Genomic DNA, 16,266 nt, shown 5'->3' with positions numbered 1-16,266 from the left:
TAAGTTTTCCCAAGCTTGATGCTTTTCCTTTAAGCTAACATGCTAGACTCTAGCAAATCTGTTCCACACCACTCCAACTTGTTCTAAAATTGTAAACCGGAATCTACCCTATCTTAAAAACCTCATGCTCTGGGCTTCACACACCCTCTGCTCATCATGCGTCAGAAACAAGACAGTTTCTTCATCTCCTGTGGTGCTTTACCTGAGCTGGTTGATGCAGGGGATTTGCTGCGCCTGGAAGGCCCCGGGCTCTTGGTGGCGCTCCTGCGGGATGATGAAGCTATTTTGGTGTAAGAAGTGGACTTCACCACTCGACATTCTGGAGAAAGAACAACAACCACACATCATTATAGGAGCATGGCACAAACCATTCAAAATGCATAGAAAACCTGGAAATAGATATATATGGCCACCCTCAGCCGCATCTACTTCCTGCCAACCCAGTGCTTATCTATAACAAAAGCCAAAAAACAATGAGGAAAGGGTACGGTGGGCGGGCGTCTTAGACATCGAAGTAAATAATACCCTAAGCCTTCTAGTTTACCTTGTTTACAGTAATATTTTGGATAGATGAGGAGTAATAGCTTAGTAAATAGCTTAGCTTGTTGGTTCTCTCCACCCGCCTTGTGTGTTATTTGTGTTTATGTATTTCTTTCAGGATAAATTGTTCTTTCTTCCAAGAAAAATGTTAGACCAAAGGTCAATCTCATAAACCAAGATAGGCAGTGATCGAGGATTCTACCCATCAGGTCCCAATTTATTGGTCTTAGGGATTCCTTGCAGTGCTAGCGATGTTTTTTGTTTGTTTTTGCCATATGTTAAGAAATGACACCATTGGCTCAAAAGAGGTCAAATTGGTGGAGATGACTTTACCCTGCTACAAGGGCACCGTGTGAGTGTGTGCCACCACACAACAGTGTTTATAGGACGCTTCTAGGCCTGAGGATGAAAAACAATTTGCTTTTATTAGATTTAAATCTTTGGTGTTTGTGTTCATGAAATTTAACATTAAACTTGGGTTCAACATTTCACTATCATAAGTAATTATGCTAAAAAACACCCTTCTAAATAAGTGTGCATTTATCTGATTATTTCTTTAGGAAAGATTTAACCTCTGCAAATAAAATTTAGTTTCTAGTTACTGGAAACCAGGGGGCACATTGCAAGTGCTTAAAAAATTCTGTTGAAGAAAGTAGGATTTTGATTCTAAAGAGATGCACTTTTGAAAAGCTTTTGACGAACTGCCCTCCAGAGAGGCTGACCCAAATTGTACTTCCATCAGAGTATGAGAGTACTCATAGCCTGACCCCTCACTAAGGTTAGGTTCTATCTTCTCAAAAAATCTTTAATTTCTACACAATATCAGACTTCATTGCCTTAAATCTGAATTGCCTTGATTACCAATAAAGTTCTATATTTTTTCCCAGATGCTTATTAGCCATTTGTATTCTTTTGCTATTATTTGCTCATGTCCTTTGGCCCTTTGCAATTTGCATGTTCTTTTTCTTATTGGTTTGTAAGAATGCATTCTGTATTAAAGTTCTTTCCTTTTATCTACCACATTATAAATATTTATCTTTGTAGGTAGTTGTTGAAGGATGTTAGCTTTAAATGTGGTATTCTTTTTAGGTATAGTAGTCTAAAATTGAAATCTACTGATTAGCTTTTCCCTTATGCATTTTTTGCCATTTTATATTTCAATAACAAAGAAATCATAATAATTCCAGATCTATTTCTGATGCTTGAATTTGAAATTTTCTTCCCTACTCATGAAATTTCTAATTTTATGAACTCAAAACATGTTTTTCTCTCCTTTATACATTCTGAATGGCTTTATATAAACATCTTTTCCTATTTTTCCCAGACCAACAAAGTAGTTCATATTGTTTAATATAGAAGGCATGTAAGTGTACATAAAATACAAATGTTGGAAGGCTGTACATAGGAGATAGGGGAGAATGTGTCCTGGAGAGCCTTATGCATTGAACTATAGGGGGTAGTGAGGCAAAAAAGAAGAGGAAGGATTTCAGGAAGAAAAAGAAGAGGAAAGAAATTCCACCTTGAGGTATTAGTTATGTGGTCTTTTCGCCAAAAGCAGAGAGAAAATGATTCAGGGCATTACTGAGCATATCCAGGCTTCCCTGGTAGTTACTTGGGCCACTGTTGGCTGCTCTAGCCTAGCCAGATGGTCCTGAAATAGACTTCTATTTCTTATAGAGGGAGAGAGAGAGAGAGAGAGAGAGAGAGAGAGAGAGAGATCAGCAAAAATTAAATGACAGAAGTTAGCAAGAAATACAATAAAAGATACAACCAGAACCTCAAAAATTATTCTCATGGGGTGACAGTGTCCACAGGTGTGTCTACAGAGGTTTAATTCACAAAACAGATTTTGGGACATGTGAAGAGGACATCCAATTAGCTCAAGGCTCTGTCCATGTAACAGACAACAAATCCTGGAATTTGTCCTAGCCTTGGATACTGGCCTGGCCTTTTGGAAATATATTAGCAACCAGATTGGATGGCTGCAATGTTGCTGGTCCACTGGCATGCTTCCAGTTAAACTTCCATCATGTGTCCACTGTGTGCCAAGTGCTGAGCATGGCAGGCATAATGAAGAAAATACAAAGTTTTGGGACTCAAAATACCACCTGGTAGTGCAGTATGGAGTCTTCTAGCCAGCAGTAATTTGAACGAAATCATTGTTGAAACTGAGGGTTCTTTTGCTAATTTTTATGTCATGAAACTCATGTTTGAAAAAACCTTGGTATGAAACAAATTGTTTTGAATAATAATACATTGTTCATTTTAACTCAAAATCAGGACTATAACGAGGGCAGGATGACCAGGACTTTTTGTCTCAGATCATGAATGTTTAGGGGTCACTAAATTTAAAATAATAATTTAAAAAGCTCAGTATCTAGTGAGCAAGAATGAAAAGTTAAAATAAGAAGCTACCAGATGGTGCACATTGGTAATAACACCCATCTGTGAGTCGCAACATGAATTAAAAAGTTGATTTTAGGGTTTGTCGTGTGCTGGTTGCCACAGGTGCCAGAATTGCTAGTTATGGCTCCAACTACCAACCAGGGCTCTGGGATCAGCAAAACTGAACCAATCTTACTACACTAAGTTGACATTTTCCAGCTACCATAAAGATATTAGGTAGCTCAGTCTTATCAGAGCCAACGTGGGCGTTTTGTTTGATTTTTGAAGTACTGAAAAGAACTCATGGGCTCATGCCATGCTTCTAGAGCTGCTCTTGCTTCTCTTGAACCTAGTTCTCACCATATCATTAATCTATCAAAAGTATCCATTTGTTAGTCTGCCCCCTCACCTCCTACTCCACTTGGTACTAACCAGTCCTGGCATGTGAAAAAGTGTGTAAAGTTCCTCCATAAATATTGGCCCAAATTGCTACTGATTCTTTTTTTTTTTTAAAGATTATTTATTCATTTATTCATGAGACACACACACACACACACACACACAGAGAGAGAGAGAGAGAGAGAGAGAGAGAGAGAGGCAGAGACACAGGCAGAGGGAGAAGCAGGCTCCATACAGGGAGCCTGACGGGGGACTCATTCCCAGGTCTCCAGGATCATGCCCTGGGCCGAAGGTGACGCTAAACTGCTGAGCCACCCAGGCTGCCTGCTACTGATCTTCTTACCACTTGTGTGAACTCTTACTATTCACTGACTTCATCCAGTTTCTCATTTTATAGAGAAGGAAACTGGGTCTCAGTAAGGCTAAATGACTTCTATTAGAACCCTAGTCTTGAATTGGTGGCTTCCTCATGATCCCAGGATCTGATGTTGTCACTTACGCAAGCTGTCCTACTGTGAATAAAGGATGAAAAATTTCTATCAGTGCCCATGGTTGGGGCAGAGAGACAAGTAAGTGATGGTGGATAGTGGGAAGCATTGCAAACAACCAGTTCCCATATCGACATTGAGGTAAAAATGAAGATACTAGAGCTACAACTCTATCAAGATGCCTATCGTATCAGGAAACAGAACAGAACAAAACAATAAATGCTCTTTCAGAAGTGGAGTTATAGTGAAGTATTAGGCTGGGGGTCATGGAGTCTGAAAGATAATTACAAATATTACAAATCTTGTACCTCTTGCCTTCAGGATAATAGTGAAGCTTCATGAGTCATATAAGGGATTAGAATAATTCTGAAAGGCTAGGGCTGAATAACAGAAAACAGAAACAAAACAATGACAGCAACTGCTTTTTTCCTAGGGTCAAAATAAAAGCAACTGAAGAAAATTGCAGCTCCAAGCCATAAATTAGGAAAAAAAAAAAACCAACAAACCAAAAGACTCCAACCATCTTTCCCATTAAAGTTTAAATTTTAAGTATTTTAATTAGTTTAAATGGGAATGGTGTTTTATAATGGTGAAAAATGCAGTGAAGAAGGACAAATGCTTCATTACTTTAGAGAGAACACCAAAATCTTTGTCAGCTTAGAACCACAACTTAGAAACATCATAAATAATATGATCTAAATGGCTAGTAAAACAGAAACCCTTATTTGTTCTCACAAAAGACAATTTCATAGCCTCTGGCAAGGAAAAAAACAGCACCCTCCATTCTCCCTCTCTTGTGGGGCCATTTGTTTTGGGAGGGTAATCACTTCATTCTGATATTTTTGGCACCCTTGTATTATGAGGGATGCATTTCCTTTGGCAGCGGAGATAATGGACAGAACAGACACTCCTTGGAAAGACCATATTGGGGGCGCCTGGGTGGCACAGTGGGTTAAGTGTCAGACACTATGTCTCAGGCTCGTGAGATCCAGCCCCATGTCAGACTCCATGCTCACTATGAAGTCTGCTTGAGATTCTCTCTCCCTCTCACTCTGCCCCTCACACTTGCTTGTGCTCTCTCTCTCAATAAATAAATAAATAAATAAATAAATAAATAAATAAATAAATAAATCTTAAAAAAAGAAAAGAAAGACAATATTGAAGGATTGCAGGTAAGCCACTTGAAGCTTCCAGATAGTAATTTCTCTTGCTACTAAAGGTTGAAGTCTACCCAAAGTATAGAAAATCAGATCAAGCACATTAAATGGGTGTCTGGTGAGTGAAGCTACCACAGCAAGCAAACCAGATTTAATTAAATCTCTGCTTTGGAAAGTCCCTATACTCACAATTCTGTGAAGGAAAGTATCATTCTCCATATGGTCTCTACGAATGTTTGCCTTACAGATGTCCTCAAGATTTGGTCAGATAGGAATTAGAATATTTCCCACCTTCACCCTGGACCCCAATTCAAGAAATGAGCCTTCTGTAATGGACAAATTTAGAAAGACAACCCAGATGCCGATGTATAGGGAAGAGACTAAAACAGGAACAAATTCTTTGGCCATGTTCCCAGTGGCATGAGAACCTCCACTTATGCAGATTCTCCCCCCACTCAGAAACAGTTGGTAGGTAGGCTGTAGTGTTGTGGAAGGTGCTAGAGAAGAGAAATGATGGCAGAATGCCACCACAGGCACTAACACCTCACCTGAGTTCACACAGCAGGGACATTAGTACCTTCAGAGGGACCCACTTGTGCCTTCTGGAGAACCTTGAAGAGCAAAGGGGAAGCCCCACGTGCCTAGACAGCCTTAGTGATATGCTGCATGCTGGCTAGAGAATATTCTTTAAACAAGGTATGTTTCTGCTCCTTTACTCTCTTTTCAAAACCAACCAGAATAAAAGCACCGTCAAGCAGAGGCCTCTCAATTGATACCTGCTCGAAATTCAGTTGTTCAGAACTGTTAAGGAGATGAGCAAGTTCATCTGGAAGAATCCATCACGAGCAGTAGAGGCTTTGTGCTTTCCTCCCCACCCTGATTACAAAGATAAGCTTCCTCTCAACTTGGCAAAAGCACAAAACCTCCAAATGGAATAGCATCCCTCTCTTTGATTATATGCAAAAGGGAGTCAGGAAGCACATTCAGTTCTAGAGACTTTTTATAAAAATGACACAAACTCAACGACCGAGAGAGAACTTGGGATTCTGTCTCTAACTCTCTACCACGTCGCTCTTACATGTTCATATGCCCTCAGTTGGAAGGAGCCCTCTGAGAATGCCAAGGTTATCAGCGGTTACCAAATCAACTCTCCTCAATTCATGAGTATCTTCTCCTGTCTCTAGAAGTGGCTGTCCAGCTTTCTCTGGAGCACCTCTGGTGCTTGGAGGATTCACCACATCTGTCTCATGGTTTTGAAGCCTTCATCATCCTGCTTAGTCTCCGGATTGTCAGCACTGGTGAACTGAACAGAGCATTCTTGGTTATGTCTGGCAACTAAGGTTTACTTCTGATAGAAACATGATGATTTTTGCACTTCACAGTAGCATCACAGGATATCCAAATACAGGCTCCTTGCAGGAAGGGTCAGTCTGCATCTCCCCAGCAAAGACTGAAGCCCATTCTATCATTCCTGTGCCACCTGCATTCTGAGTCAATCCTGACACTTTGACAGTGAAATTCCCATCCCTACTGGCTGTGGGGTTGGGAACCAGTGTTACTTCCCTAAGCTCCATATGCAGCATGTCTAGAATAAAAGCAGTCGAGATTGAAACACTCTGAGACGTGGTTTTTCAAAAACGAAGTATGTAGCAGACTGAGCTGAAAGTGAAGGCATTGGTTGGAGTCGCTTAGCTGGAGAGTAAAGTCCCAGAAATTGAGATTTTTAAAGTACCTTCTAAAAATACAGCTACGCGTGTCTAAACCCAGCACCTAGACTGGCCCACCACAGCTTTTCAGAACACTCAGCTGAGCACTCCAGATGGCGCACACGTGTTCCCACAGCCAGGGCTGCTGGCTGTGAAGCTAACACCAACCAGCTCTGGAAGCACTCATTGGCTGAGACTCCTTTATGTAACCTCTGCAGAAGACTTTAGGGCACTGGGATTTTCTGTACTAATGTCACAAGAGTCACCACTCAGAATGATTCTCTTCTCTAAATACTTTCCTTTCTCCTAACAGTCAAATAAAAGTTAATTTTCCCTTTATAACAACGTAGACGTATATGGAGGTCTGGGGTGGGGAGCAGTTTTGCTCTAAGACATTAGCCTGGTAACCCAGGTTCCTGCTATCTTATTTCTGTCACCCATGAGTGTTCTTGTCCGTATGGTCCCAGCCTGCTGGTCAGGCAGTCCTTGCGGTTCAGCCCTGGAGGAGGGAGAAAGGAGGGCGACCTCCAGACACTAGGCAAGAAAAGCTGCTCCATGCCTTGTTCTGTCCGGTCCTCATTTCCTAAAACGGATTCTGTTATTTCCTTTGTCCCTCATGTCAGTGATGCCTGGCTGAGAACCACTACTAGATCTCTTCATCAGGCCACGTTTCCCATGGTCTTCCATCCATTCTTAAGTTCCTCCTTGAGGGTGTTATGAAGCCATCACTAACCACCTGCCTGGGTCCCTGAAACAGTGCATTTTGCACATTCTTTCTACAGCTGTGGCCAACATGAATTGATAGTTTCAGTCTTCTATGCATTCACTACAGTGCAGATGATGCAACTGGCCACACTGAAGGTCTTCCAATTGTCTGCTAAAATTGGATCAGCGTCGATTGCTTCACCCATCTCTGAGAGCATGGGGAGACACGGGGCCTTGAAACACTGGGGGTTTCTCACTTGAGAGTTCGTTGAATGGAGGAGGTTATGGCGGCACAGCCTTCTGTGCTATACAAATCTCAGTAATAGAGAAGTGCCAGGAACATCGCCCAAATAGCTGCTCTCCAAGTCATCATTTCCCTTCCAGGGACCACCTGACCTTGCAATGAAACTTTTGGAGCCCAGCCCCAAATAATGCTACCCGGGCCATGTTAGTTTGAGGCCAAGTACCCAGGCAGATACCTTTCTTCCCTACTGAGCCTGGGAATATGTAACCCTATTTGTCAAGCCAGGCAGAATTGCCTCAAAACGCCATAATCATATACCCTTTTGCCAATATGAAGTCAAGATCTTGTCTTTCTGGAAGTCTAAAATATACCTGTAGTTGGTAAGCTTGTTTTCCCATAAAAGCCCAACATCATAAGCTTTAAACTTGTCCCTGAGGGCAGCCTTTTTTTTTTTTTTTTTTTTTTTTTTTTCTGACAATCCTCAGCATTTGCCCAGGATCTGCTGCCTCTTCATTAGCCCATACAACTCCACTAACAATCTTCATCTTTTTGAAAGTAAAGCAGTTACTAAAATTGAGAAGCACCCCTTGGCTCGCTCTGAGCTTCTCATCAGAAACCTGTGTGCCTTTGGTGGGAGGTTTGAACAAATCACAGACACTGAAGGCCTTTCTCCCAATGTGTTCCTGTTGATAGACACATGCATGTCATCTGGCTCAAGAGGGATGCCTTCTTGGTCTTCACTGAACACTGAGTGACTGAGTATGCAAATGGACAATGGCTGGACCATGCAGAACAACAGAACTCTGACCCACTACTTCAGCAAGCAAGCCAAGCCTCATCTATGCTCACCAGCCAGGAAGCCAGCCTGCTGTAAGTCAGACTAGCCACAAGTCAGATTGCGTTCCCTAGTAACGACCCAGGAAGCTAACCAGTAACTGCTATAACAATCAGCCCAACATGGCCAAGACTTGATTAATAGATGACAGCTTCCCCTAATTTTTGTCCTTGTTTCCAACTTAAAACCAGAGAAAGCTAAATATGTACCCCAGCCAATCACACAGCTAGCCCACCCACAGCTTCCCCACACCAACAATCAGCCCACACCTGAAGCCTTCCCTTTTCGCCGTTTATAAAGCTCTCCCACTCCTCTGCCTGCTCTAAGTCTCTGCCAAAATGCAAATGATGGCGGCTGACTCCTTTGCTCTAGCAAAAAATAAATAGCCTTAGCATGATCTTGTTTGGTTGGTTGGTCTTTGTTTCTATAACACACACAGCTCTCCCTTTTAGCCTCAAATAAAGTAGCTGGCTTGAGTCAAGCATCATGTCGTATGAAACAGGCTTACCTTCATCCATTAGAGTCATGAGAACATTCACAAGGGGAAAAGGCTGACTGCAGAAACAGCAGATGAACGAACATCTCCAGTCTCACACTCTGGGCCTACACTGATGGGGTGGGTTCCCATGTGTGACAGCGCACATCATCTGAATTTCTATTTCTATTTCTCCTTTTTTGCAAAGTGCGTGTGTTAATTTACGAAGGCTGCTATAACAAATTGCTGCAAACGTGGTGACTTAAAGTGACCAAAATGTATTCACTCAAGATGCTGGAGACCAGAAGACCAAAATCAAGGTGTTGCAGGGCCACAGTCCCTCCAAAGGCTCTCTAGGGAAAAATTCATTTCTTGCCTCTTCCAGGTTCTGGTAGCTCCGGGCATTCCTTGACTTGTGGCCACACCACTGACATCTATGCTTCCATCCCTGCATGAACATCTGCTCTGTGTGCCTGTTTTATCTCCTTTTGCCTGGCTCATATGAGGACGTTTGTGTTCGGGACCTCCTGAATAATCCAAAGTAGTCTCCTCATCTCCAGATCCTTAGCCTAATTATATCTGCAAAGCTGCTTTTTCCAAATAAGGTAACACTTAAGAGTTGATATCTTTGGGTGGTCATTAGTCAATCTACTGCAGCAGGTGTGACACAACTTCAGGACAAGCATTTCTTGAGAATTTTTTGCAGAAAATCTCTTGTTATTCCCCTGCCAAAAACCTTTCCGTGACTCCTTGCTGCTTTTTGAGAACATCCTTGGCACACTCCATAAGATTCCTGTCTACCTCAGCCTCTGTCTCATCTTTCCTTTGGGTACAATATTTCAGTTTCTTACATGCACTAAATATCTTCCTACCTCTGGGCATTAAAACCTTCATTTCCCAGCATAAGAATCAAGTTGGCCATACTACTACCTCACCTGGCTAACTTCTGCTCATACTTCCTGCTCAGATTAAATTCATTCATTTGAGCATCTGCCTTTGGCTCAGGTCATGATCCCGGAGTCCTGAGATCGAGTCCCACTGCTTCTCCCTCTGCCTATGTCTCTGTCTCTCTCCCTGTGTCTTTCATGAAAAATAGATAAAATCTTAAACAAAACAAAAAAATCAAGGACAAGCGCTAGTTTTATAAGTGCTTTGCCAAGAATTGAAAGGGTGATGTGACAGTGAGTGGCTGAGTGAGTGGTTTTTCTCTACTGGTGGTCAGGGAAGGTGTCTGGGAGTAGAGGACATTGAAGGTGAGCTCTGAACACAAGAAAGAGCCAGCCATGTGCAGATTAGAGGAAACAAAGGGAGGCAGGGAAGAGATCAATCAAGTCAGGATTGAGAAGACTAAGAGAGAGGTTTGGATTGTACTTTATGCAAGATGGGGAGTCATAGAAGGGTTTTAGGCAAAGCCATCTTATTTGTGAGTCTACAAGGTCACCCTGGCTGTTACGTAGAGAAAGGGTTTCAAAGGGGCTAATATAGGTGAGAAAAGATGCTGGCTTGAGCTATGGTGAAGGAAATGGAAATGGACAGAACAGACTAACTTGGGGTATGATGCAAAGATGGAGTCCACAAAACTCAAGGATGCACCAGATGGGGTGTGGGGTGGACAGGACAATCTCAGCCTACATGATCTTTGGTGGGTGTACTGCTGAGTCCTAATGAGGGGTCTGTACATGCAGTGGCATCACATGCCAAAGGGCAGGGGGGAGCGAGTGTTTACCAAGGCCTATGGTCCTCCTGCAGGATAAAGGACAGACTCTCCAGCTCTTTACAAATCCTTGTCCTTCCCTTGACCTATTCAATTAGAATCACGGAAGTGGGACCTGGGGCATTAACAAAATCCCCTGGTGATCCTGATGGTGTGGATCCACAGACCAGAAAGCTTTTGCCATTCTCTGGTATACAGATAAGAAAATTGCTAAAGGAAATCCAGAGGCTCAGAGTTTGAAGTAATTGTACAATGTGGCATTTGGAAAGAAGGATAAAACTAACAGAATGAGATGAATTAGCAAGACAAATCAATCTTGAAAAAGCAACAGGTATCTGTCCCACTTTAGATTTGGTCCCAACTCACATGTTCAAAAACAATAAACTATCATACTGAGACCTAGCTGAAAGCAGACTTTGGAAAAAGAATAAGAATTCACATTTATTAGCAACTCATGACCACCTGGTTCTTGTTAGCTACAAAATAGAAAGGATCTGAAAGAGAGATAAGAAATAAGAAACAGATAAATTACTCAAGAACTGAAAGCTAGAAAATGGGTATGAACTCCTAGGGAAAAGAAAAGGATATAAAAGAAGCTCCCCTGCCAAAAAAGAGCATAGAACTATAAATTGAAATTAAACTTGATAGTTTTAGCTCTCTCTTTGGGAAGGCTCCTCTATGCCTGGCTTTATCTCAGCCATGCAGAAGCAAGGATAATGTACATCTTTGGTTCAATGGTCTAGCACAGGTCTGAGTGCTTCATGGTCAGGAGGTCTGGAAGGGGCCTCACTGGGAAAGATGAAGGTGTGGAGCTGGTGGACAACACAAAGTAATGACAGTTGAGAAAGCCAGGTATGTCATTCACAAAGGATAAGGTTTTATTCTGAATTGCCACATGCCCCCTTAATGGGATTAGGACTAGAACCATTTAGATGACAATGGGGTCTGCTCTTCTCCCATTGAAACAAACTCACAGGCTCTGTGCTGTCCAATAGTTTGGGTTCTGTTTAGGAACATTCCTTCCTCCTTGTGCTGATGTGGTCCATGGACCAGCAGCCTCAGCATCACCTGGGAGCTTGTAGGATCTTAAATTCCACTCCAGACCTACTGAATCAGAATATGCATTTTACCAGTGTTCCTAGTAATTTGTATTCACATTAAAGCTAATGCTATGGAGAGGTACCCTTAAGTCAGTGACTCTGATCTGAGGGAGCATGTGAAAAAGGTTTCTGGGCCCAGGTCCCCAGAGGTTCCAACCCCATAGGATTGAAATAGATCTTGAGCAAGCACCTTAGCTGACTGTGATTCTAATACTCAAACAATAATTTAAGAAACAGGGCCATAAGATGGTAATAAATAGGAGTTAGTCGCTCTAGAAAGGAATAAATGACAGACCCCAACAACTTACTGAGAGCAATATTTAAAAAGAGTGTTTCTTGACTTCCTTAATGATAAGAATCACTTGAGGGTTATTGGTAAATATTCAATTTCCCAAACCCCTTCCCCTAGACCAACAATCTAGGAATTTATATTTTTAATGTGTTTCCTGGATGGTTTCTTATACCTAGAGAGGTTTAGAACTGCTTTGCTGGGAGGCACACAGCTCAAGGAAAATATCTATGCTACAATTAAGTACCGCTGTGCAAGGTGGGCCTGAGCTATCCAGTTTATCACCTGGTCAATTAAAGGAGAGGACCCAGGTTCTTGATAGGGGGAGGAGCTTATATACAAAACAAGTTTCCAGAAAGTCACTGACCCTCATCTAGATGTTCAGGACATCAAGCTTGATTGGAAATAGAGATTGTCTACCAGGAAGGGGTATACCTGCATTTGAAGAGAAATCATCGGAGTCTCATCCTGAGAAAAGACAACCAAACCTGACTCCACATTGAGTAAATGAGATTTGGGAGTCATGCTTTTGTGTCTGAAGGTAAAGACAAGACCTGAGGAGATAATTCTCCATAGAGTTGAGGGCCCATTTCTGGGTTCTCTATTCTGTTCCATTGATCTATGTGTCTGTTTTTGTGCCAGTACCACACTGTCTTGATGACCACAGCTTTGTAGTACAACTTGAAATCTGACATTGTGATGCCCCGGGCTCTGGTTTTCTTTTTCAATATTCCCCTGGCTATTCGGGGTCTTTTCTGATTCTACACAAATCTTAAGATTATTTGTTCCAACTCTCTGAAGAAAGTCCATGGTATTTTGATAGGGATTGCACTGAATGTGTAAATTGCCCTGGGTAGCATAGACATTTTCACAATATTAATTCTTCCAATCCATGAGCATGATATAGTTTTTCCATCTCTTTGTGTGTTCCTCAATTTCTTTCAGAAGTGTTCTGTAGTTTTTAGGGTATAGATCCTTTACCTCTTTGGTTAGGTTTATTTCTAGGTACCTTATGCTTTTGGGTGCAATTATAAATGGGATTGACTCCTTAATTTCTCTTTCTTCAGTCTCATTGTCAGGGTAGAGAAATGCCACTGATTTCTGGGCACTGATTTTGTATCCTGCCACACTGCCGAATTGCTGTATGAGTTCTAGCAATCGTGGGGTGGAGTCTTTTGGGTTTTCTATGTACAGTATCATGTCATCTGCAAAAAGGGAGAGTTTGACTTCTTCTTTGCCAACTTGAATGCCTTTAATTTCCTTTTGTTGTCTGAGTGCTGAGGCTAGGACTTCCAGTACTATGTTGAATAGCAGTGGTGAGAGTGGGCATCCCTGTCGTGTTCCTGATCTTAGGGGGAAGGCTCTCAGTGTTTCCCCATTGAGAATGATATTTGCTGTGGGCTTTTCATAGATGGCTTTTAAGATGGTGAGGAAAGTTCCCTCTATCCCTACACTCTGAAGAGTTTTGATCAGGAGTGGACGTGGATGGAGCTGGAGGGTATTATGCTGAGTGAAGTAAGTCAATCGGAGAAGGACAATCATTATATGGTTTCACTCATACAGGGAATATAAAAAATAGAGAAAGGGATTATAGGGGAAAGGAGGGAAAATGGGTAGGAAAAATCAGAGAGGGTGATAGACATGAGAGACTCCTAACTCTGGGAAACGAATAAGGGGTAGTAGAAGGGGAGGTGGGCAGGGGGATGGGGTGACTGAGTGACGGACACTGAGGGGGGCACTTGATGGGATGAGCATTGGGTATTATACTATATGTTGGCAAATTGAACTCCAATAAAAAATATATATATATTTTGGACCATATGTATATATGATAATTCTCCTACCAAAATCATCTTTGAGCCAGCTCTGTCATCTCAAGGAGGAAAAAAAATAAAAATTCAATAGGGAAGCTGAAGGCGAAAAAAAAAAAAAACAAAAAACCGTAACTATAGGACAGGAATAAACATTCCAACCCTGGTATAGAAGAAAATAATCAGAACGTCATGACAAATGATAAGCTGAACTTATGTGGTTATAAAAGGATTGAGTAATACTCAAGAATGGTAATGCAAATCTACTTCTGAGCAAAATCTCATTGGGATGGAATTTAATTTAAAGGTTTTGCCTTCAAGGAATAGGGACAATCACAGGAGTTGATAAAACTTAGCTACTTCAGGGAAGAAACGGGTAACACAAATGTGTACATTTGGCAGAGCACAAAAAGTCAGGAATTGAATCAGCCATACCCCTCCCTAAACTCTTCAAATTCATGTTTTAATATATAATTCCGCTACTGGTTTGTGACCCCATAATCAAAATTAAAATAATCAGAGCCTTAGAATGCAGAAGTAATGATAAAGTAATGGTTCTATAGTCTAAAGAAATAAAACTTTGCAAACAACTTGTGATTGTTTTTCCACCATAAATAATTACTATGGAGATAGCATAAAGGTGTTCTGTACCTAAAATAATAGTACCACTTACAGGAGGGGATTAAAATGCTAGAAGTTCCCTAGACAGGGGCGCCTAGGTGGCTCAGTTGGTTAAGCATCTGCCTTGGGTCAAGCCATGATCTCAGAGTCCTGGGACAGAACACCATGTCTGGCTCCCAGCTGGCTGTCTGCTTCTCCCTCCTACTCGTGGGTGAGCTTTCTCTCTTTCTGTCATTACTCTCAAATAAATAAAAAAAAAATCTGAAGAAGAAGAAGGAGGAGGAGGAGGAGGAGGAGGAGGAGGAGGAGGAGAAGAACTAGTAGTAGAAGTAGTAGTAGTTCTGGAGGCATATTATCTAAAGGCTAAATAGGTTCTTAAGAAAGTTTTCATTTCCTTCCAAGAAAATACATAAAAGTATGGCAGCCAATCATGTTTTTCCATAATGGTTTATCTATTGTTCTAACTATGAACAGGCTTTAGAATTAGTGACTTCTTGGCATATTACGGAAGTACCTATCCTGAAGAAAAAAAGATTTTAGTAAGAGTTCCCCCTTGGTGCCACACAAGCAATACTTCTTTTCTAAAAGTCTCTGAAGAGTGCCACCAGGGAGATCCATTCGAAAAATTAAATTAAGTGCTGCATATAAATTCATTTTCTGTGAATCTATTATGCCTATGGATTTCTAGGGTACTCTTTGAAGGTAGCGGCATGAAAGAACCCAGGAAACAGGGATGAAATAAATTCTTTTCCTTTTTAAAATAACTCAGTACGTGAACCAGACAACACCCACATTAGGACCACTTTTCTAGACTTAGTGTTCCTGACTATTCTACTGCTCCAGGAAAAACAGCAAGTCAGTTTATTTCTTTTGAAGATTAAATAGGATAAAGAAATTTGAAAAGCCAGAGACAAAGTTTCACAGGTTAAATGCAAGTCAGATATAAATTTCGCTTCCTAAGATCAATAATGTATTCTAAACTTCTCCAGGTTAACCACCTCCCCTCAGCCCTACTACTGCCCATGCTGAGAAAGTAACTGTGTTTCCAGCTGGATGGTGAGTCCCCAAATATTACCTTGCAATACAATTGGAAAGAAGAAATGTTTCTGGATTGCTTATACCTTTGACAGAGTGAGCTTGCCTCAGAAGATAAATCCTGCTATTCTACAGTCAGCAATTTCTTAGGTGACACACTTGTCACACACAGCTAATCATGTGACATGTTAAAGTCTTGGGGGACATCACAGGTTGTCCAAGAACCACAGATGACCTGTCCGAATGGACAAGGCAGGGAGGTGAACACCTGAAAATGGCTAAACCAATGTGAAATGGGCAATCCTGGTGAATATCCCAGCTATTCCCAGATCTGCATTTTTAGCAGCTCATATGGGTCTTTGAGTTTTGGATGGAACAATTAAAATGTTGTACAAGTAGATAAGATATTTGCCATCATTTCTGTGACCTGTTACGCTGATCACTAGATTTCTGGCTGCATGATCTGGGCTGCTCACAGATCACAAAAGATACTGTGTGTAGGGAAGAATAAGAAAATGGGAATTTGGGGAGAGTAGCCATAAATATTATCTTTAAAACAAAATTCCCGGTTTTTATTCAATGAAAACCTGAGGAAGGCCATTATCTAGGAACTGATCTCATGAGCATAATTTAATCACTTAAGTCTTGTAGCTAGGTTTTTTGTTAAGCACAGAGTTATATCAGATACAAATAGAAACCTTTGCTGGAAAGTATGCCCACCCATAAATAGGGAATGTAAAGTTATGAATGACAAAGTTTTCC

General features: G+C 41.4%; 1 protein-coding gene across 9 annotated transcripts in view; it reads right to left on the bottom strand.

Annotated features, from left to right (window-relative positions):
* The window catches only part of DCLK1 (doublecortin like kinase 1), a 340,908-nt gene that overhangs the window by 96,227 nt on the left and 228,415 nt on the right, over nt 1-16,266 (bottom strand). For all 9 annotated transcript variants that reach the window (XR_003142225.3, XM_025462494.3, XM_025462502.3 and 6 more), the window contains exon 5: nt 203-319. Coding sequence is in view for 8 of the 9 variants with exons in the window: in XM_025462494.3 (XP_025318279.1) it covers nt 203-319 (117 nt within the window). In the remaining variant the exon portion in view is untranslated. The remainder of the gene's footprint in view (nt 1-202; nt 320-16,266) is intronic.

This window comes from Canis lupus, chromosome 25 (genome assembly GCF_003254725.2).
Source record: "Canis lupus dingo isolate Sandy chromosome 25, ASM325472v2, whole genome shotgun sequence".
Lineage (NCBI taxonomy): Eukaryota > Metazoa > Chordata > Mammalia > Carnivora > Canidae > Canis > Canis lupus.
The sequence above is the reverse complement of the archived record's forward strand: the minus strand, read 5'-3'. Positions and strand labels throughout refer to the sequence as shown.